The sequence below is a fragment of the Somniosus microcephalus genome, chromosome 13 (assembly GCF_052327205.1).
Source record: "Somniosus microcephalus isolate GS21.2 chromosome 13, FLI_Smic_1.0, whole genome shotgun sequence".
Classification (NCBI taxonomy): domain Eukaryota; kingdom Metazoa; phylum Chordata; class Chondrichthyes; order Squaliformes; family Somniosidae; genus Somniosus; species Somniosus microcephalus.
Window position 1 is genome coordinate 55,609,232 of NC_140999.1, and position 23,563 is coordinate 55,632,794.

At 45.7% G+C, this 23,563-nt stretch overlaps 1 protein-coding gene across 4 annotated transcripts in view; it reads right to left on the reverse strand.

Annotated features, from left to right (window-relative positions):
• Positions 1-23,563, reverse strand: part of kdm4b (lysine (K)-specific demethylase 4B) — a 594,368-nt gene that overhangs the window by 360,717 nt on the left and 210,088 nt on the right. For all 4 annotated transcript variants that reach the window (XM_086004915.1, XM_086004916.1, XM_086004917.1 and 1 more), the window contains one exon: positions 12,277-12,380. In XM_086004915.1, the coding sequence (XP_085861041.1) occupies positions 12,277-12,380 (104 nt within the window). The remainder of the gene's footprint in view (positions 1-12,276; positions 12,381-23,563) is intronic.

Here is a 23,563-nt window from a genome sequence, read left to right on the forward strand (position 1 = left end):
TATATAACTATAAAAACTCTTACTATCTGTTTTTATATTTTTTGCTAATTTACTTTCATAATCCATCTTCCCTTTCTTAATCAATCTTTTTGTTATTTTTTGCTGTCTTTTAAAGTTTTCCCAATCCTCTATCCACCCACTAGATTCGGCGACCTTATATGCCCTTGTTTTTAGTTGAATACTATCCTTAATTTCTTTACTTAGCCATGGATGGCTGTCTTTTCTTTTACACCCTTTTCTTCTCAGTGGAATATATATTTTTTGGAAGTTGTAAAATAACTCCTTAAATGTACACCACTGATCATGCATCGTCTTACCCTTTAATCTATTTTCCCAATCCACTCTACTCAATTCCGCTCTCATACCTTCATAGTCTCCTTTATTCAAGCTTAGCACGCTTGTTTGAGATCCAACCTTCTCACCCTCTAATTGAATATGGAATTCAACCATGTTATGGTCACTCATTCCAAGGGGATCCTTTACTAGGACATTTTTAATTAATCCTGTCTCGTTACACAGGACCAGATCTAAGGTTGCTTGCCCCCTGGTCGGTTCAGTTACATACTGCTCAAGAAACCCATCCCTAATACACTCAATGAACTCATCCTCAAGGCAGCCCTGCCCAATTTGATTTGTCCAATTAATATAAGTTAAAATCCCACATAATTATAGATGTTCCCTTATTACAAGCCTCAACTATTTCCTGATTCACGTCATCTTTAATGCCATTTGCAGTCACGAAAAATCCGAAACGCTCTGTATAAGCACTCCATTGCTCCGCCGTTTAATCAAATGGTCCAAACGCTCCGGTTAGTATAGCCATTTTGTTATTTTTTTTCTTTTTTTTAAAAAAAATCTTTACAGTCCTTTTCCTCCACTTCGTTTCACTGTGTCGTTACTCTCCCCCTTCTTATTTGTGTAACACACGAACCGCCACCTTTACGAGGCGATTGCATCAGCACTAAACTGCAGGCACGCCAATAAGAAGACAGGAACTTCTTACTTTAAACATCGCCGATTCCAGTGCAAAGTGATGCGCATGTCCGTCGACGTCGTCGCCAGTTTTGTTGTGTCTCAAGGGGTTTTATACCCTTACCTATATAACAATTAAGGAGGACTCCGGGGTGGAGAGTTTAGTTAACGGCCATTTTATTTACAATGTGCTTCTTTACTCAATGCACTACATTTCCCATAGTGCATTGCAAATCACCACTACAGTATCCCATGTGGGACAATTCTAATACACATTCAAAATACACAACACCATTATTGGGATGTTGTTAGTGTCTGCTACAGTGAAGACAGATGCAAAATATTTGTTCAGAGTCTCTGCCATTTCCCCGTTTCCCATTATTAATTCCTCAGTCTCATCCTCTACGGGACCAATGTAAACTTTATCTACCCTCTTCCTTTTTATATACCTGTAGAAGCTCTTACCATCTGTTTTAATGTTTCTTGCCAGCTTACTCTCATAACTGAAATCCCGCATCCCTGGTAACATCCTGGTAAACCTCCTCTGTACCCTTTCTAAGACCTTTACATCTTTTCTGAATTGACCACAATACTCCAGCTGAAGCCTAAACAGTGGTTTATAAAGTTCTAACATGATATCTTTGGTTTTATATTCTATTCCTCGATTTATAAACCCAAGTAACCCATATGCTTTTTAACCACCTTATCAACTTGCCCTGCCACCTTTAAAGATTTGCGTATATGGACACCAAGGTCTCTCTGCTCAAATCTCTCCTTTTCAAAATAGTGCCACTTATAGTATACTGTCGCTGCATATTAGTCCTTTCAAAGTGCATCACTTCACACTTCTCTGGACTGAATGCCATCTGCCATGCTTCTACCCATTTCACCATCCTGTCTAGATCATCCTGGTCTATAACTATCACTATCTACTACTTTGCCAAGTTTCGTATCATCTGCAAACTTTATAATATTGCTCCCTACACCAGAGTCTAGGTCGTGTATAAAAATTGAAAAGAGTAATTGAAAACTGACCCTTGGGACATTGCAAACCAGCTCCCAGTCTGAAAAACATCCATCCACCATCACCCATTGCTTCCCGTCACTGAACCAATTTCGTATCTATACCACCACTTTCATCTTAATTCCATGGGCTTCCATCTTCTTAATAAGCCTACTGTGTGGCACTTATATACAACATTTACACTACCTTGATCAACCTTCTTTATTACCTCAAAGAATTCAGTCAAGTTAATCAGACACCATTTTCCTTTAACAAATTCATGCTAGCGCTCCTTGATTAACCCATGCCTTTCCAAATTAAAGTTTATTTTGTCCTCGATAATGGTTTCAAATAACTACCGGGCTGCAGTTTCCTGGTTTATCCTTCTCCCCCTTCTTGAATAGTGGTATAATATTAGCAACCCTCCAGTACCACTCCTGTATCCAATGAGGCTTGAATGATTAACCAATGCCTCTGCTACTCCTCCATCTGCTTCTTTCAGCAACGTAGGGTGCAATCCATCCGGACCAGGTGACTTACCAACTTTCAATGATAATCTTTTTAGTACATCTTCTCTATCCATTACTATCCTGTCCATAACATCCCCAACTCCTCTTTTAGTGCAACCTTCACAGCATCCGCTTCCTTTGTGAAGACAGATGCAAAGTACTCATTTAATACTTTAGCCGTGTCCTCTGCCTCAGCATTAAGATTTCCCTTTGAGTCCTTAATAGGCCCAACTTTTTTCCTAGCTAACTGCTTATACTTTATAGGTTTATAAAATGTATTAGGGTTCAATTTAACGTTGCCTGCTAATCTTCTCATAACCTCTCTTTGCCTCCCGTATTAACTTTTTCAATTCCTTCCTATACTTTCCATAATCTTCCTGGTTGTTAACTGGATCTTGCTCCTGACATTTGTCATAAGTCTGCTTAGAATCATAGAATGGTTACAGCACAGGAGGCTATTCGGCCCGTTGAGCCCGTGCCGGCTCTCTGCAAGAGCATTTAAGCTAGTCCCACTCCCCCGCCCTTTTCCCATAGCCCTGCAATTTTTTTTCTTCAGGTACTTATCCAATTCCCTTTTGAAAGCCATGATTGAGTCTGCCTCCTCCACCTTTTCTGGCAGTGCATTCCACATCCTAACCACTCACTGTGTAAAAAAAAGTTTTTCCTCATGTCGCCTTTGGTTCTTCTGCCAATCACCTTAAATCTGTGTCCTCGACCCTTCTGCCAATGGGAACAGTTTCTCTCTATCTACTCAGACCCCTCATGATTTTGAACACCTCTATCAAATCTCCTCTCAACCTTCTCTGCTCTAAGGAGAACAACCCCAGCTTCTCTCATCTATCCACATAACTGAAGTCCCTCATCCCTGGAACCATTCTCTTAAATCTTTTCTGCACCATCTCCAAGGCCTTCACATCCTTCCTAAAGTGCGGTGCCCAGAATTGGAATTTTACTGCTTTATTTTAACTTTTATTTCCTTCGTCATCCAGAGCGCATTAGCTTGGTGCAAGTTAAGATACGGGCAGCAGAGTTTTGGATTAGCTCAAGATTGTGCAGGGTGCAAGATGGGAGGCTGGCCAGGAAAGCATTGGAATAGTAACAAAGGCATCGATGAGGGTTTCAGCAGATGAGCTGAGGCAGGGGTGTAGTCGGGCAATGTTATGGAGGTGGAAGTAGACAGTCTTAGCAATGGCGCGGATATGCGGTGGGAAGCTCATCTTGGGGTCAAATACGACACCAAGGTTGTGAACGGTCTGGTTCAGCCTCAGACAGTGGCCAGGGAGAAGCTGGAGTCAGTGGCTAGGGAACAGACTTTATGGCAGGGAGCAAAGACAATTGCTTCAGTCTTCCCAATACTTAGCTGGAGGAAATTTCTGCTCATCAGACAAGCAGTGTGAAAAATTAGCGGCAGTGGAGGGATCGAGAGATGTAGAGCTGGGTGTCATCAGCGTACATGTGGAACTTGACGTCATGTTTGTGGATGATGTCACCAAAGGACAGCATGTTGATAGGAAATAGGAAGGGGGCCAAGGATAGATCCTTGGGAGACTCCAGAGGTAACGGTGTGGGAGCGGGAAGAGAAGATATTGCGGATGATTCCCCGTCTGCGACTGGATAGATAAGAATGTAACCAGGCAAATGGAGTCCAACCCAGCTGGGCGATGGAGGAGGATGGTGTGGTCTACCGTGTCAAAGGCTGCAGACTGGTCGGGAAGGACAAGGAGGGATAGTTTCCCACGGTCACAGTCACATAAGATGTCATTTGTGACTTTAATAAGGGCCATTTCAGTACTGTGGCAGGGGCAGAAATCTGATTGAAAGGATTCAAGCATGGAGTTCCTCCCTTCAGCCTAATATTTGCCAACATTACCAATGGTCCTCTTTTGTTAGGCTCCATCCCTCTGCATTTGAAAACGACCTAACTACTCAAAACACCCACCCTTCAACCATTTCATTCTGTTCTGTACTAACAAATCTCCAATATTCCTTTCCTCTCCAAGATCTTTGAACATGTCAACACCAGCCAAGTTCAGTGCCCACCTCTCCCAACATTCCTTGTTCGAACCCCTTCAATCCCAGTCTGATGTCAGCACAGAGACTGCTCTGGTCAAAGTCACCAACAACATTCTTTGGGACTGCAATTATGACCTCTCCAAGGCATTCAACGTAGTGGATTACGCCATCCTTCTCTCAATTGATTCAATTTCACCTCCTACCATGTCTTCTCCTCCTCCATCTATATGGTCACCTCGGGTGTGCCCCCAAATTTCACCCTTGGTCCCCTCTTTTCTTCATCTAGATGATGCCCCGAGGCAACATCAGATAGCATAGATATGGAAGCTGATCTCATACCAAACACTCAACTCTAAACCTCTGCCACCACCCTGGACTACATGACCACCATTGCACTGTGCAACTGCTTAGCCAGCATCAACAACAACAACTTGTATTTTAACGTAGTAAAATGTCCCATGGTGCTTCACTGGAGTGTTGTATGAAAAATTGACACGAGCCACATAAGAAATTAGGGCCGATGACCAAAAGCTTGCTCAGGGGTATGTTTTAAGGAGCATCTTAAAAGAGAAAGAGAGGTAGAGAGGTTTAGGGAGGGAGTTCCAGAGCTTAGGGCCTAGGCAGCTGAAGGCATGGCCATCGATGGTTGAGCGATTATAATCAGGGATACTCAAGAGGGCAGAATTAGAGGAGTGCAGATATCTCGGGAGGTTGTGGGGCTGAAGGAGATTACAGAGATAGGGAGGGGCGAGGCCATGGAGGGATTTGAAAACAAGGATGAGAATTTTGAAATTAAGGCGTTGCTTAACTGGGAGCCAATGTAGATCAGCAAGTACAGGGGTGATGGGTGAACAGGACTTGGTGCGACTTAGGACTTGGGCAGCCGAGTTTTGGATGACCTCAAGTTTACGTAGGGTAGAATGTGGGAGGCCAGCCAGGAGTGCGTTGGAATAGTCAAGTCTAGAGGTAACAAAAGCATGGATGAGGGTTTCAGCAGCAGATGAGCTGAGGCAGGAGACGGCAATGTTAGAGGTAGAAATAGGTGGTCAGAGTTATGCCGCGGATATGTGGTCGGATGCTCATTTCAGGGTCAAATATGATGCCAAGGTGGCGAGCGGTCTGGTTCAGCGTCAGACAGATGCTAGGGATAGGGATCGAGTCGATGGCTAGGGAACGCAGTTTGTGGCGGGGCCCAAAGACAATGGCTTCGGTCTTCCCAACATTTAATTGGAGAAAAATTCTGCTCATCCAGGACGATGTCAGACAAGCAGTGTATCAATTGAGAGACCGTGGAGGAATCGAGAGAAGTGGTGGTGGGGTAGAGCTAGGTGTTATTGTTGTGTATGTACCTTTAAGAGAATAACTGGTTTTAGACTGCAGTACCGGCAGTGACCACCCCTGTATAAAAGGCCCTAACAGGCTTCTGTATTTCAGTCTGACGTTGCCTCCTGTTCAGTAAAGTGCCTGTTAAACTGTTCTCCCGAAGTCCGTGTATTATTGAGGCGCGGACTTTACAGTGGCGACGAGTAAGTTCGAACTCACCTGCAGTGTGGCATCATCTCACGGGGATCTCGCCCTGAGAAACATAGAAACATAGAAGATAGGAGCAGGGAGAGGAGGGTTCTTGGAGGTCGTAGTCTGAGCAACCGTCAAAAGAAGTCATCGGTGTTCGGAGAATTGCGGTAGAGACTGTGGAGAGCTGTGCTTGGCTCCCCGGTTAAGGTGTTCCAGCTAATTGTGCTGGTAGCAGGTAGCGCGCTGACCCTTCCGGACTGCGGCGGGCTCAAGCTCGATCGAGCGGCTGTACAAAACGGGCCGCGCAGCGTCGCCGGGAAAAGAAAACAAGAGAGAGAGAGGGTGGAGCGCACAGAGCGCGGTCAGTGCTCAAGAACAGGGCAGCGGAGAGCAAATAAACGGGGGGAAGGAAAGCGAGACGCGGCGAAGCCGCGGGTCGCCGCCATTACCCTGTAGAACACTAGGAGCAGCGTGGCAGCAAGGGGAAGAAGCAAAAGCGCGGGAGGCGCCATTTTATCCCGTTGGGGAAGAAGCAAAAGCGCGAGAGGCACCATTTTATTCCATTGGGGAAGGCGCCATTTTAAATCACCCAAGATGCCAAAAAGTGGCAGTATCCCTGCTTTCGACAACGAGGTAGAAGACTGGACCACGTATGTGGAAAGAATTTAAGTGTACTGCAAGGCAAATGAGGTGGCCGATGGAAAGAGGACGTCGGTATTATTAAATCTGATGGGCGCGAGTACGTACGGCCTATTGCGGAATTTAATTACCCCAGCTAAACCAATGGAGAAAAGTTTTGAGGAGATTGTTCATATTTTACAGGAACACCTAAGCCCTACACCACTGCTGATAGCAGAAAGATTCAAGTTCCATAAAAGAAACCAGCACAAAGGGGAGAGCAATGCTGACTATCTTACGGAGCTACGCAAGTTATCGAAGCACTGCCAGTTCGGAGCAGGACTGGCAGACACCTTACGGGATAAGTTTGTCTGCGGACTCCAGAGTGAAGGAACCCAGAAACGACTACTTTCGAAAAAGGACCCGACGCTAGAACAGGCTTTCAGCGTGGCAGTATCCTACGAAGCAGCAGCACGGGGAGCTGCGGAAATACAACAGAAACCGCAAGAATACAGCGCTAACGAAATGGCGTATGGAGCAGAAAAGTGCTATCGCTGCGGCAGAACAACCCATGAGCAGAAGGACTGCTGGTTTAAGGACAAAGTATGCAGGCAATGCGGAAAAATGGGACATATTGCAAGAGTCTGCAGGTCGGGAAAGAAAACCAGCACGACAAGAACTAAAGAACAGTACAGGAAAGTAAAGAAACTGACAGACAGTAGTTCGGAAGATCAGGAGAGTGATAAGGACTCCGGGAGCAGGAGACTAAGTTGTCTAAAGTTACACAACGTGATCGCAAAGGAGGATCACCGAACCATTTGAGTCACCCTCATGATAGCAGGGTCCCCAGTAAAGGTGGAATTGGATACAGGATCAGCCCTAACTGTCATGAATCGACGAGACTATGAGCGGCTATTCTCACACATACCCTTAAAGGACACGTCCATTGTATTGAAGACATACACGGGGCAAAAGGTTTACCCCCCCGAGGAAAAATAAGGGTGCCAGTTAAATATAACGTCAAGGAAACGCAGAAACTATATACAGTATGTATATACTACGAGATGGAGGACCACCATTATTGGGACGTGAATGGATCCAAAAAATACAATTGGATTGGCATTCCATTCAGGCGCTAACTGTGACTGACAAAAAGGATGATGACGTCGCACCTGGACGTCTTGTCACAAATTCTATCTGACGCGGAAGAGGTGTTCCAACAAGGACTTGGGACTTTAAAAGGAGTAAAGGCAACCATAAAGATTGAAGATAACGCAAACCCAAAATTTTTTAAGGCCAGACCGGTGCCATACGCGATCCGCCCAGCCGTTGAAGCTGACCTGGAGAGTCTGGAACGTTCAGGTGTGCTGTCCAAGGTGGACTGGAGCGAGTGGGCCACACCCATCGTTCCTGTAATGAAGAAAGCATTGAGCAGCACGCCTGGGGAGCCGAAGAAAGTTCGCATCTGTGGGGACTTCAAGGTGACTGTGAACCCAGTCCTGCACACAGTACAATATCCACTTCCGCGGATAGAAGATATTTTCGCCTCACTATCTGGAGGGAAACGTTTTACAAAGATTGATCTGGCCCAAGCGTATCTACAAATGGAGGTGGAAGAAGCATCTCGAAAATACCTCACGATAAACACTCACAAAGGCCTTTACCAGTACAACCGACTGGTATTCGGGGTAGCATCAGCCCCGGCTATTTGATAGAGGGCGATGGAACAAGTCCTGCAAGGGATTCCGGGGACCCAGTGTTATTTGGACGACATCCTAGTTACGGGCGAAAATGACATTGAACACCTTGCCAACCTGGAGCAGGTGCTCACGAGATTACAGGAATATGGGCTACGAGCCAACCGCCCCAAATGCGAGTTCTTCAGGAGACAAATCTCGTATTATGGCCACATGATTGATGAGGAAGGGTTGCATAAGTCGCCGGACAAGATTGAAGCTATCGTCGCAACTGAGGTCGTTCCTCGGGTTGGTGAACTACTACCATAAGTTCTTGCCGAATTTATCTACAATTCTGCACCCACTGAACGCCCTGCTACAAACTGGAATAACATGGAAATGGAGTGATGAGTGTAAGCGTGCCTTTCAGGAATGTAAATGCCTAATCACTTCAAAAGAAGTATTGGCCCACTACAACCCAACACTACCGATTCGGTTGGCATGTGATGCGTCACCTTACGGCATTGGAGCAGTGCTGTGACACAAATTCCGTGACGGTTCAGAGAGGCCAATAGCCTTTGCATCGCGCTCGCTAACCTCAGCCGAGCGTAACTACGCCCAGATTGACAGGGAGGCCCTCAGCCTGATGTGGGGGGTGAAGAAGTTCAATCACTATCTGCACGGGCAGAAATTCACCCTACTGACTGATCATCAGCCCCTGGTCTCAATTTTTAACCCAAAGAAGGGCGTTCCGGTAATGACGGCGCAACGGCTGCAAAGATGGTCACTTTTTCTAGGGGCACATCAGTATGACATAGAGTACAAGGGTACGAAACAGCATGGAAACGCTGATGGGCTGTCGCGCCTACCATTGCCTACGGTGGAAGAAGCACCTGCAGTGGACCCTGTGGAGATATTCTATGCGACCATAGTCGAATGTTTGCCTGTTACAAACGCAAGTATAGAGAAGGAAACCTGAAATGACCCGACACACTCTCGGGTCTATGATTTGACGGTGAAGGGATGGCCAGCATATGGCGACTCACTGTTGCCAGCATTCTCGCCAAGGAGAGAACAACTGTCAGTGTGCCGGGGGACCTTGATGTGTGGATCCTGAGTGGTAATTCCACCCAAGCTGAGAGATAGAGTGCTCAATGAGCTTCATGAGGGTCATCTGGGAGGGGTAAAAATGAAGAGCCTAGCCAGGGCGTTTGTGCGGTGGCCGGGAATCGATAAAGAAATCGAGGATATGACCAAGAGATGCACAGGATGCCAGAAGGTCCAAAACGCTCCACCACAGGCCCCGCTACATCCATGGGAGTGGCCCTCATCTCCATGGCAACGGGTACACATTGATTTCGCTGGTCCATTTATGGACTCAACGTTTCTAATCGCTGTGGACGCCCATTCGAAATGGCCAGAGGTCATTAAAATGTCCTCCACCACCACGGAGAAAACTATTGCAGTCCTAAGGACCATCTTCGCCAGGAATGGGTTGCCAGAACAGATTTGCTCCGACAATGGGCCACAGTTTGTGTCTGAGGATTTCCGGAGGTTCCTGAAGAATAATGGGGTGAAACATTACACATCTGCCCCATATCATCCAGCCACAAATGGATTGGCCGAGAGGTTTGTTCAGACCTTTAAAAAGGCCATAAAGGCAATGTATAATGACGACATACCACTACAACACAACGTGGATAATTTCTTGTTTGCTTACCGGAATGAGACACATGCAGTAACCAACCAAACTCCAGCCGTACTGTTTTTCAACCGAAGGCTAAGATGTCGCTTGGATTTGCTCAAACCAAACGTAAGAGGAGATGTTGAGGATAAGCAGTTCCAGCACATAAATGAGAAGCCAACCAGGAGCTTCAAGATAGGGCAACCAGTCTTGGCCCGCGACTACCGAACAGAAAAATGGCAGCCAGGAACAATATGCACACAGCAGGGACCACTAATGTACACAGTGGACGTTGGAGAGAGCATCGTGAGACACCATGCTGACCAGATTCTAGAGTCACAGGAACAAGCCAAACCTATACCACAAGCATGTGCACCTGGTAATGAGCCCGAAGTACAGATTGCGTCTACCTCAGAAGCAGTGGTATTGGAAGCTGACGAACCAACCAATGACATTGAGCCTGAATCGACTCCACCGCAAGAACAGGATACTCGAGAAAGGCGCTATCCAGTCAGGATCAGAAAGCCTCCTCAGAGGCTGAACTTATAAATGATTATTTCAGTTGATGTATATAGTACCGAGAAAATTGTAATTGTAATTAGTTATTATTTAGTTGTTAAATGAATGTTATGTACTGTTTATCTAAAAGGGGAGGAATTGTTGTGTATGTACCTTTAAGGGAAGAACTGGTTTTAGACTGCAGTACCAGCAGTGGCCACCCCTGTATAAAAGGCCCTAGCAGGCTTCTGTATTTCAGTCTGACGTTGCCTCCTGTTCAGTAAAGTACCTGTTAAACTGTTCTCCCGAAGTCCGTGTATTATTGAGGAACAGACTTCAGTTATCAGCGTACATGTGGAAACTGGCGCCGTGTTTTCGGATGATGTCGCCAAGGTGTAGCATATAGATGAGAAATAGGAGGGAGCCAAGGCCAGGTCATGGAAGAGCAAGGTCATTTTCCAACACACCATCAAGACTGATGGTCAGGCTAAACCTGATTGTGCACAATCTCTGTGTTCTGTTTCTCCCTCAGCTGAATTTCAAACTCTATATACTAACCATCAACACCATCTATTTCCACCTCTGCAACATCGCTCAACTCTCTCCCTACTCACCCCCACCTCTGCTGAAACCTTCATCCACACTTTCATCACTTCAATGTTCTCCTCACCAGCCTCCTGGGTTTCATCCTATATAAACTACAACTTGTCCAAAACTTCACCACCATACTGCATTCTCACTCCATCCTGTGCCCGTTATTCCTCCATTACCAATCTCCACTCCCAACACATTGAATTGAAAATCTTTGTCCTCGTCTACAAGTTCGTCATTAGCATCGCCCCCTCCCTGCCTCTGCAACTTCCTCCCGCACTCGCCTTCCAAAGCTTCCAACTGTTGCCTGTTTTGCATTCCAGCCCCTTTGTGCTCCACCTTTCATAACAGCCTCACAATCTAGAACATTCTCCCTGAACCCCGCCACGCTGTTACTTTTCTCCTCTCCTTCAAAAGCCTCATCACATTTACCTCTTTTACTATGCTGTCATTCATCTCTTTTCCTATCATTGCTAAGTGTCTGGTTTTGACTGTGAACCACTGAGATATTTTATGATGTTAATAGCACTATATAAATGCAGCTTTTGTTGTAGTGTCCCGATTGAGAGCAAGTGATTCTTGCTAACGTATCTTCATTTCCAATTAAGCTTTTCTTACTCACAATTTGGCTAAAGCGGAGGACATTTGGTCCCAGTTGCGGTCCAATATCAAATCCATCCTACCCTCCCAAAATGAAGAGTACAATGAAGGCAAAAAGACAGCGATAGTGAAGGAGGTCCGGACAAAAATTGCAAAAATAGAGTCACACCACACCCAATCCTTAAGCCACATGAAGGATGTTTGATGGAAGTGCAACTATTTAAAAGCAATCTAAACTGGCAAACTGTCAATACACTATCTGTCTACAGTTGTAATAATAGCAGCAGTGCTGAAGTGTATTGTACTCCTTATGGGAACAGTTTAGCAGCAGCTACTTTTCCAATACATTTTAAGCCTGTAAATTGGAATGCCTTTGTGACAATTAAATCATTTTATGAATCAAACAATAAAAAAAAAACCATTTCCTATAAGCTAATTCCATAAACCACATTAAATAACCAATTGTACTACCTGGCACAAAAAGGCTAATATGGCAATTGTTCCCTTCTTTGGTTATGTATAAATACAAACGTAATAAAAATTAGAACATTTGACTGGGATGCAACTCAGTCCAGCCAAACAGCGGGGATAACCTACCCTGTCAAAAGGAATGCTGTACTTCTTCAGTATGGAAGGTGATATGAGAGTCATTTTGTGCCGAAGAAATGCATCACATCCTTGAGAGCTGCCTGGAAAGAAGCCTGCAAGAAAAGAGTAAAATAGAAGAATGGTTCGTATTTTTGCCACGTTCATTACAGTACAAGATCTAACTGCACTGTACTAACACGGTCAGTTTTCCTACTGAAAGCTGGTCAGTCAGACTCTGCTAATTCACCTCAGGGTAATAAACGCAACAATGCAAATAAGTTTCTCTCTCACAAATTTTCTTCCCTCCCCCTCCTAAAGCTGTTGACTCCTTGCTGGTTGCAAAGACACCCAGCACTGTCTGCGACCTTGCTGATGTGCGAGAATTGATACAGAGCATCAGTGAGCTATTTTTCCACCAGGTTACTGGACAGCGAACAGGAGTAAAGTCTTAGCTGATTTTACTCTCTCGAACCCAGGGGTGCCGTGGCCATTCACCATATTCTCTGCCAAGGTCAACGAACTCCAGACAGACCAAGAATCAACCTTTGTCTTTGGTTCAGCTACAAGAGGTAAAAACACGCAGAATGAAATTAGGAGAAGGAGCTGAAAAAGCAAGTGAAGAGAAAAGTTTTGCAAAGACTTTTGAAAGCAGGGAAGGAGGAGGTAAGATGGAGACATTTCGAGAGGGAGCTTCAGATGGCAGGGACATGGCAGTTGCAACCAATGGTGCAGTAAGAGTACAGGGAGCAAAGAACAGACCAGTATCAGGGTGCGACAGGGACATGGGGCAAAGTTTAGAAAAGGGTGGGCAAGGTTATGGAGGTACTTGAAATTAAAGACAAAGATTTTGAAATTGATTCAGAAGGCCATTGGAAGCCAATGGAGCCTGATGACAACTGGGATGATGCAAGTATGGGCTTTGGGCAGGAAAGGACCTGGCAGCGGCACTCTGAATGAGTTGTAAGTTATGGAGGCTGCAAGTGGGGAGGCTGGCTAGGAGAGGATGTTCACGAGAAACATTAACTGGCCACTTCTCTTCCAGATCATCATTAATCTGTTGAGTATTTTCAGTTTTTATTTCAGTTTTGTAGTTTTTTTTTTGTTCAGTTAAAATGTGCAATGTTAGCAGACTACCAAAATGCAAGATGATCTTTAAGTCTGGTTGGTCAATATCCCCAGCAGTTACCGGAGTTTTCTACTGTAGCCGGTTGCCAACTTTGTGTCACAGCATCTTAGTAACTGGACTTCATCTCATCATCCTAGACATCAGGCTCACTTAAACTCCGATCAATTCGGTTACTGGGAAAGAACATTTGATTGTGACGGATATAACCACTAGCAGAAAAATGCACTGCTGCCCATCTTTATCTCAATCATGATTTGTACCACCCTGTTCAGAATGAATCTGGAGTTCAACATCTTAGTAACACAAATCTAGCGTTAATTTAGCTCCAAATTTATTCTGAGCCACAGCAAAGAAGTTTAAGAAGGGAAATAAGATTATGCAGCAAAAATAGTTAAAGAAGAAGAAAAAACCTTGCAACTTATCACATCACCGCCATGTCTCTAAGCGCTTCGTGCAGTGCATTACTTTTGGAGTCTTAGGATTATTATGTCGGCAAATCCAGTGAAAAATGAATAACTAGAAAGCCCCTGATATTTAATTCTTCAAGACCACTTCTACTACAACCTCATAATGAAGGCAGTCAATATATGACAGTATTACTTCAAACAGATCTACTCTCAGCAGCTATATGTCAGCAACTCCCCATATTTAATACTGTTTTTAAAGCAAGACTCTTTTTAAAGTTGTCCTCACACTACAAAAAAAATGAAATAAACATAAATCATTTCCAACATGACTGTATGAGTAAGATCTCCTGGAAAAACTGCAAAATTCTACTTAATCCACTGATTTTTTAATCTTGCTCCATCTTTTATGGACAAAGTCTGCAACTTTTCAAAACTAATCCATGACTCTATTTTCCAGTCTTGACAACCCAGCCATGACACTACGTGCAACACCTTTACCTGTTCAGAAAAGGCAAATTTATTACTTCGGTAATGCAGATTCTTCTATCTGCTGAACTGCACTCAAGTTCCAGGAACTTGTTCATTTATTTTGGCTGCACAAACACGCGCTATGATTTTCCATGTGTCCATTTGGTATAGTTTGAAGATACAAAATTCAGTCGATGAATTACTATGTTGAAGCAGCAACCAGCTAGCTTAGAGAGACTTCTAAAACAGTACCAATTACTGGTCTCTTCATATGTATATGGCACTGGTTCATTATGAGAACACATAAGCCAACAAAGACTCTTCTGAAAGAAAAATCTGTTTGGGAATACTGCCCTCTGACTTCTCAATCTTTATGTCTTCAAGGAGAAGTAAAACATTCGATAAGATTTCAGTAAAGTATAATGGTGGGTACGAGAACAACCAGCAGTGCGGTTCATTCATACATTTCATTCTTCCAAAATTAGGCTGTGACTGGAGGGAACATTTTAAGTTCGGTCAAAGTACCAGTGGTAACATCAGGTCAGCCACTGATGGCAGTAGGGGTGGGAGTAATTTGAAGTGGTGAATTAAAAGTGTCGTACAAGTAGAGTTCTGACACATTATTGCATATTGATAGTACTTCTCTATATAAGCTTAGCAGCATCATTGACATCGCTTTTTAAGTTTGTGAAAATCCAATAAAGAGTTTCAGTTATTAAATTACTATACAAGGACAGGCTATTTACCAAACCACTGTTGAATGCTCCAATGGTTCCCAAAATGTCCAAATTCAAAATATGCCTGGAAACAGAAGTGGAGAAATAACTTATCAAGCTTAGTGAAAACTCCAGAGTTTAAGTCAGTGATGTGACACTTGTTACAGAGACATTAAAGAGGGCACATGGATGGATGGATGGTTCCCAGCACTCCAGTTTTCACACAGCACCGTGTGCCTTGATCAGAGTAGTTTACATCAGTGACTACATTAATATCTGCACAAGCAGAGTTCTTTTAAAAAATACGGTCCTCAAAAGTGAACCAAATACAGTCTCTGTTCCAATCAAATTCTGTCAGCGCTGCAACTGGTGAAGTTAGTCTGCAGGAGGGTGATGTTGTGCTCGTGAGCTGCATACTTCGAGTTCCCAATGGTGGCCAACAACTTTTTAAGCTATTCAGATGACAGGCTAGTGTGCCCACGGACAAATGGGCACCAACTTAATACAGCAATTGTCCCACAGATTTGCAGCTTTGAGGGGGCGGGAACTGTTGGGAAGAAAATTGGCAGAATTTATTGTAGCCAGATTTGCCCTTGCCCATTTAATTTCTATGACCTTTGCACTGGAAGTTGTTGCAAGTTCGAAATCCAAACAGTGCGGCACCCTCTACAGGGCATCTGAGAACTGCATGAGCAGGGACCTGTGTGCCCCCTTGACCAATCAGATTGAAGTAATGTTAATGAGCAGCGCAGTGTCTGAACCAGGAAGTGCAAGTTAGATTAGTGAATTCAATGTCAAATCAAGTACAGAATGCAAAATAAAGAAAGAGGGAAAGACAGGTTGGATTAAGAGGGGGGAAAAGACAAAGAAAAAGTAAAAAATATATAACTTTTTTTAAATATCCAACAATTAAAACTTGAAGGATTGAGATTCCACACTTGTAAAAGTTAATTTTCAGTGCCAGAGGTTGTTTGGCAGTAAATAAGACTCATCACGCTGTTAAAAAAGAGTTTTAGACTGAAATGGACAAGCCCTAACCTTCTGTGGCGAGTTTAGTCCGTATTGACCATGCAAGTACAGGAACCTCGCGCTGTTCAATACATTTGAAAGGGGAGCCAGACAGCGAGATGCTCTTTTCATGCAGCTGATGGAGAAGCAGCCCATCGCCGACAGAAACTTCTGGATGTGTGTGTTTAACTACGCATCTGTGCATGCCCGAAGTTGCTGTCTGATTTGCGCATAAATAATGGATCGTGCCGTTGGCCTCACCGTTATTTTTACAGTAAATTTTGGCCCAATATAATGAAGTTTCAAAAAAGCAAACAAAACCATGACTATATTCTACTGTTATTTAGCCCACACGATGTAGAATTTAATATATTCTAAATAAATGAGATGCATAAAAAGGATAATACTTTAGGTAACACCTGATCCTTTGTCAAATGGTTTAAGGTGGTAATTCAAAATAAACTTCAGTAAAAATTACACAGTGCGTCATATTACTTCACACATAACCTTTGGTACAGTGTATCAGTATATATTCAATTACTAAAAAAAAAGCAGTATTTGGAACTGGTTTACAGCCAAATCAAATAGACAACGGGAACAAAATGGCAAGGAAAAGGGCAAGTATAAGATTTGACACTTCGATAGGTTATATTAGTTAAGAAGTAAAATTGAAGTTTAATTAAAAAGCGTCAGGAGAGGCGGTGCTACACGGAGATAACAGGGCAAGCACAAGTGTTTATATTTTTATTTAAAGTTATGTTTACTTTAGTAGCTTATAGTTATTAGCATAATAAAGTTATTTCTGGTGTTTTTATTTTACTGTATTAGTCTATAGCACATAAATTGAGAACTTACAAAACATTTCACTCAACCTGCCGACAGTTAAGGATTAAAGCTTATTGCACAAACACTCAAGCTCAGAACTGTAGTTTGTGTTGATTCAATAAGTCATCAACAGTACTCTACATAAAATTAATGTTAAAAATGTACAACAGAACTTCAGATGGATATTGGAGTCAAATTCATTTATTGTTTTTAAAAGTGAAACAAAGCTGAAAATATCGGCAAATAGTTAAAAAGGCTTCGCCACCTTTCTTGAAATTCTGTTTATATAAAATCAGAAGATACTCAATGGGCTGAGAAATTCAAAAAAAACTAGGTCTATTCACTAGAGCAAAGAAGGTTAAGGGAGGCTCCAACAGAGGTGCTCAAAGGTTTGAACGGGTAAATAGTGAAAAATAATTTCCACTGGTCAGTGAATTAGTAACAAGAGAGCATAATCTTACCATGAATACTATAAAGATACAACGTTAGAAGCAAGGGGGGGGGCTTTTATGGGGGGGCGGGGGTAAAGGAGAAATCTAGTGGGGACTGCTTAAAAAGTCTATCGACAGTACTTCTGGAAGTCTGGGTCAAAGGCCGACAAGATAACAACTGAAGAATACGCACCATTTCTTTCCTCCCGTGTCTGACCGTTGCAACCTGCAGTGTAATGTCATTGCACCATGTGCAGAGTTTCAGAGAATAAGTAAACCATGCTGGGACATTAAAAAAAAAACATTTTGAAGCCAGAGTAGCCTACAACACAATTACTTGATTATTAATATTACCAATGAAAATTGGGAAATCATGGAGTACTTATTGACAGCAACTGCTAAATACTGGGGCAGTCCTCTTTTAATGAAACAATGGGGAAAATGTCCATTTTCTCTATAATTGATAACCCTCCAACAAAATTATAGAATGCATAATTTTCAAACAGGATTTCTGAGCCTACAATTTCATTAGTTGAACAATTGGAGAAAAATAGACATTCTCCATTTTGCATTGAAAGAGGTACTTCAACCTCCTTGATCTGCAGTCACTGAAATACACATTAACTTCAGTTTCTGTGGTATAGGATAGTGGGAAAGAGAGAAAAAAGCAAGCAAGACGGAGAACAGAATAGGTATTCTCCATTTTGCGTTACAAGACTAACATGAACCTCCCTCTGACAAGACGCATTAACTTCAGTTTGTGATATAGGATTGGGGGGGGGGGGGGTGGGAAAAGGAGCAAGGAGAGTGAGAGTGAAAAGAACAAATGACAAACAAACCTTGGATGCCAATGGATTAAAAAGGGTCCATGATGTTTCCAATGTCAGCTGTGCCATTGGCTCAGAGAAGGCCAAGTCATTTTTCAAAGAAAGGAGGCAGGCAGTTCAGCAAAGATGGCAAGTTATCCCATGTCTTGCATTTATGCTCCTAGTAGCAGGCTCAAAGGCTGTGGCGCAGACTGCTGGGATCAGAGCAGCAACAATTTGCACTTATACAAGTGCAATTCACGTGCAGGAAAATCTGTTTAAGTGTTTAACATTAGATGGAAAAAACAGGAAAGGGGAAAAATGAGAAGCATTAGGAGTGGACACAAAAAGCATAAGGAAAAAAAGGATTTTGAAAACGTTTTTAAATCAGGGAGAGCGAGTTGGGAGGACAAGAGGAATTGAGCAGGATTTCTAAAAGAGTAGCTGCATGAGTGGCATTAGAGGCTAAGGAGAGTCCAGTGATGAGGAACGGATGGTGCACGTGTGGGCGTGAGAAGACCACCAAGATAGGGGGTGACGAGGCCACGAATGGAGTTGAACACAAGGGCAAAAGCAGTAAAGTGAATGGTGTGGGGTGGGAAGCTAGTTAAGCATGGAGAGGATGGAGTGATGGGAATATCAGAGCTGGCAGTGAATGTGGGCTGTAGCATTTTGAATTGAGCTGAAACTTGTGCAGGGTTGAAGCACAAATGCTAGCTAGGAGAAATCACATTTTGAGGTGAAGACGACATGGATTTTTGACAACTGGGGAAGACAGCGGGGGCGGGAAGAAAGACAGGTGGGGCAAAGGTGAGCAATATTTCAGTGATAGAAGAAAGTGGAGTCTTGGTAATGGAGCAGGTGTGGGGGAGAAAACAGAGCAGTACAACGTTCCATGTCACTTCCTTACTCAGCCCAAGATGGCATCCGGAGAGGTAAACAGAGTCGAGGTCAGAGATATGCTGGTGCTGACCAGAGCAAAAAATGGCTTTGGCTTGGCTGACATTGAGGGAGAAAATTTTGAAAAATTCAGGTTTTGATGCATACAGCCTGTCAGAAATTGTCACAACAGCCTTTGAATTGAAAGCTGACCCTATGCTTCTTGGATGATGTCACCCAGGAATAGTCTAAAGATGGTGAAGAGGAGAGGACCAAGGGTAGACTCCATGAAGTACACCAGAGGTGACGGAACAGGCATAGCAGGAACGGCCATTAAAGACAACGTAATGTCTGCATTACAACAGGTATGAGTGGAACTAGGAGACAGCAGCGTCACTGAGGTGGTACAGAGATGAGATACACTCAAGGAGGATGAACTGTTCAATGGTGCTGAAGGCAACAGAAAGGTCGAAGAGGATGAGGAGAAACAGAAAGTCGAGATCATATTCATGCAGTATGTAGCTGGTGAACGTGACTAATGTTTTGGGTGAGGCAGAAGCCAGATTGGAGGATCTCCAATAAGAAGTGATGTGAGAGGCGAGAACTATTTGAGGCATTCCCGAATGAGAAAAAAAGGTGGAAATAAAGAAGTAATTGGAAAGTGTGAAGATGTCAAGAGTGGGGATGTTATGGGTGGACTGCCTGAAGACTGGAGTGATAAATGGCAGTCCTGAAGGTGCCGAGGACAGTGCCATACCCATACACATTTACGATGTCAACAAGCATGGGGCTGAGGAACTCATATTGGGTGCTTGGCTTTATGGAGATGAGTGTGTTAAGGGCAGATGGGGGAGAAGAGGCAGATAGGGGGAGAAACAACAGGGAAGAGGATGAATGAAGGCTTGGATGGATGGACAGCAAAAAGGGAGAACTGGAACGCGAGAGCTTAGGGAACACAAGGGACAGTTAGAGGAGGTAGCAGCAGCTAGGCGGGTGGTCTCAATTTTGGACACAAAGGCCTAGAAATTGGGTATAGCCCCACTTGAGGCGTTAGAACTGGCGATGCGCAAAGTTTATAGCCAGACGAAACTTATCGCTGCCTGGCGCAATATTGGGTTGCATCGCCCCCAAAGGGGATTGAGGCGCTAAATCAGCCGTTGCACGGTGCTCTTAAGGCGCAAAAGGTCAGGCGCTACTCAATTTCGACGCGGACGGGCGCAGCGCAGGTGAACTCAATTACGGGAAAGCATGAGACCTCCAGGCGCCGGCCGGCTCTTAAAGGGGTGGGTCAGTCAGCCTGAGCTTCAACACCCAACGCCCTGTAGGCCTCAGATTCGGCGCTCGCCCTTGTCTGGCGGTACAAACTTGTTCATCATGGAGAAGGTTAGGCAGAGAGCAGAGCGCTTCAGCACTGAGGCTCTGGACCACTTGGTGGCTGCAGTTGAACACCGTCGAGAGGTCCTGTATCCGGATAATGGCAAGAGGCCGAATCAGAAGGCTTATCGACGATCTTGGAGGGAGGTTGCCGTGAGGGTGAACTCCAGCAGCATGGCGACCAGGACCCCTGTTCAGTGCAGGAAGAAATTCAACGACCTCACACAGATCGTTAGGTTAAGTGATGGTTTACCAAACTTGTGCTTCCCTCCATCTGCAGCTGACTTCAGGCACCCTGCTGCAATGATGCGCCAATGGCCATCTGTCAGTATGCACGCATGGCCCTTTCTGGGCACACACATGGACAGATGTCTCAAGGCCTGATGTAAGGGCTCTTGCACCATGGGTGGCATGCGATGAGGTCTCAAGGCATCGTGTAACAGAACCTCCCCTTCTTTCCCCTGCAGTCCAAGCTGGCGATGATTCGAAAGGAGCAGCGTCGAACCGGTGGCGGACCTGCACAAGTGGTCACTCTCACGGATCTGGAGGAGAGAGTGCACCAGATACTTGGAGGACGTCTGTCTGGTCCTGTGACCACTGCATCTGCTGGCCCCATTACCGACAGCGAGGGTAAGACTCAGCTTTTTCACCTGTTGCCTTCCACTTGGCCCCCCCGCCAGCATGCATCCTCAGTGTGCAGCCATGTCAGAGCGTTGCCGCAATCTGGCTGTCCTTTTGCTAAAGCCACTCTTCCACCTCCCACTTTCAGATGAAGCAGCACCAACTCGGGCTCAACGCGCTGAAGCTGCCAGTGCCAGTGCCACCGGAGGCTAGGACCAGGAGGAATCCGGACCAGCCGCTGCAGAATCCGGGGAGCTGAGATATCTGCAGACTGGGGATAGTAGTCCCCTGGAGGAGGGGGGGGGGTGGCTCTGAGGATGAACCAGTTGCCGGACCAAGCGGCATGCAGCAACGCACGGGGATAGGCAAGTTCGGCCACCGTCTCCCCGCAGGGCAAGGCAGGTCATCATGACTGCTGCACAGAGTGCAGATGAGGTCCGTCGCCTGGCTGAGATGAGCAAACAGGCCCGGGTCAGACACACGGAGCAGATGGCTGCAGTGGAGAAGATGCCCGAGTCAATAGATTCATTGGCTAGGAGTATGTTGGACTTCGGAGCAACAATGGAGAGGACTCTGCAGGGCTTTGGGGCAACAATGGAGAGGACTCTCCAGGTGTTCGGGGAAACTATGGACAGGTCTATCCAGGGCTTCGGGGCCACAATGGGCAGGACTATCCAGGGCTTCGGCCCAACAATGGAGAGGACTGTCCACGGCTTTGAGTCGGCAATGGAAAGGACTGTTCAGGGCTTCGGACAATCTCTGGAAAGGTCTGTGCAGGGCTTGTCCGAGGCAGTGGAGCGGTCGGCACCTGCCTTGTCCGAAGCCATGGGAAGAACTGTCCAGGCCTTCTCCGAAGCACTGGCACCTGGCACACAGGTCCTCACTGTTGCCACGCAGTCACTTGCTGGGCTCCTCCACAGCCAGATTGACGCAACGCAATCTCTCACTGCAGCCACCCTCTCTGCATCAGATAGGATCACCCCGGGCCCTTCCACTCCCGTACAAGGCCAGGAATCAGTGGAGCATGCGATTGTGGCGGATGAGCCGAGCCGCTCCCCTCAGATAGCCAGTGTGTCGTCCGACCATGGTGCAGGTGTCCTCTCTCGGCAGGAGAGCATTGCACATGCCAGCGCTGGGACGCCTGCATTGCAGCTGCCACCACCTGCAGGCCACACTGCTCCCAGCCATGGTCACAGCAAGCATCCTGCGTCCGCACCCTCCAAGCCCAGAGGTCGGCCAGGCCGTCCCTCAGGGGCTTCTGCGCTTCCAGACAGTCAGGAGGCGTCCCCCAGCCTTGAGCCCGCCACTGGGGTCCAATTACGTAGGAGCAGCAGGGAGGGAAGGGGCCGGGCGCAGAAGAGAAGTCGTTCTCCCTGAAGGGGCCAGTTGTAGAGGGAGGTGCCGAGACGTTTGTTTGTCCAAATTCAAGGACACCCTCACCTGCTGTTATATTTGCTGAGGTTTGTTGAGTTTTGCGACTTGGCCGAACAGTTAACAGTTAACAGTTATTTTGAAAGTTATGGTTTGTGCTCACATTACGTTGTTTAGCTGTAATGAAAGACTTTTGTGTCAATAAACAGAAGTTTCAATGTTGCATGGTGCATGTGACTACTTTCAGTGATGCTGGCATTCAGAGGCCCTCAAACATCCAAAGTGCGCATGAGTTAAGACTCTCATCATTCCACCACAGGGGTGTCGACACAAGTCCAGAGGAGCCTCTGACGAATGGACCTTCCACTTTCAGCAGCCTTTCCATCTTCCTTCTCCTCCTCCTCCTCTGCCTGCTTGTGCAGGGTCCGAGGGAAGGTAATGAATTGACGCGTTCGCCTATAAAGGGCATCTGTCACTTGCCGGATGCAACAGCGGACTGCAGCCTGAGCGACAGTCGCATTGTCCCCAATGGCTGACTGAAAGGATCCGTTGCCATAAAAATGGAGGCCATCAGTCAGTTTAGCCATAACGGACAGAGAGGTTCTGCAGCATTCATGCGGCTGCAGACCAAGCAGGTGGCACAGATCAGTAACAATGTCCCTCCAGATCCGGAGCCTTCGCAAACACTGCTCCTCCGACATGTCAAGGCTTGTCACCTGCTGCCTAAAGACCCTCGCAGCATCCCGTCGGATTGGGCGACCTCCATTGCCCCTCCTCATTCTGGCCAATCCCGGTCCTCTCTCCCGCCGTCTCTCTGCCCCTTCAGTGTTGGGTGATGAGGCCGTCGCCCTCCAAACAAGCTCCCATTCCGATGCCAGTTGCTCAAAAGGCTTTTAGCTGTAGTGGTGTAAGTGCTTCGGACAGGGTTGAAGGTCCCAAGTACTGTAAAGCTAAATTCCCAGAACTCCGCTCCACATTAGCTCGCCAACTCTCCAGCAGCGATCGCAATGAGCAGGCCAAGTGGCAGAAGATTCTGCACTAGAGCTGTCCCCTTTAAATAGCGCCGCCCTACTCTAAGAAGGGCCTGTTAGCCCTCCCTCGAACTGTCACTAATAGCGCTGGGCGCTAAGGCTCCGGGCGCCAAGGCTCCGGGCGCCACGCAATATGCGCTCAGGCGCTCCTAAAAGGCGTTGCATACTGAAATGACGTCATCAGCTGCTTGCGCTCGCGGGCGCGCGCAAACACTTAGCGCAGGCGCTAAATG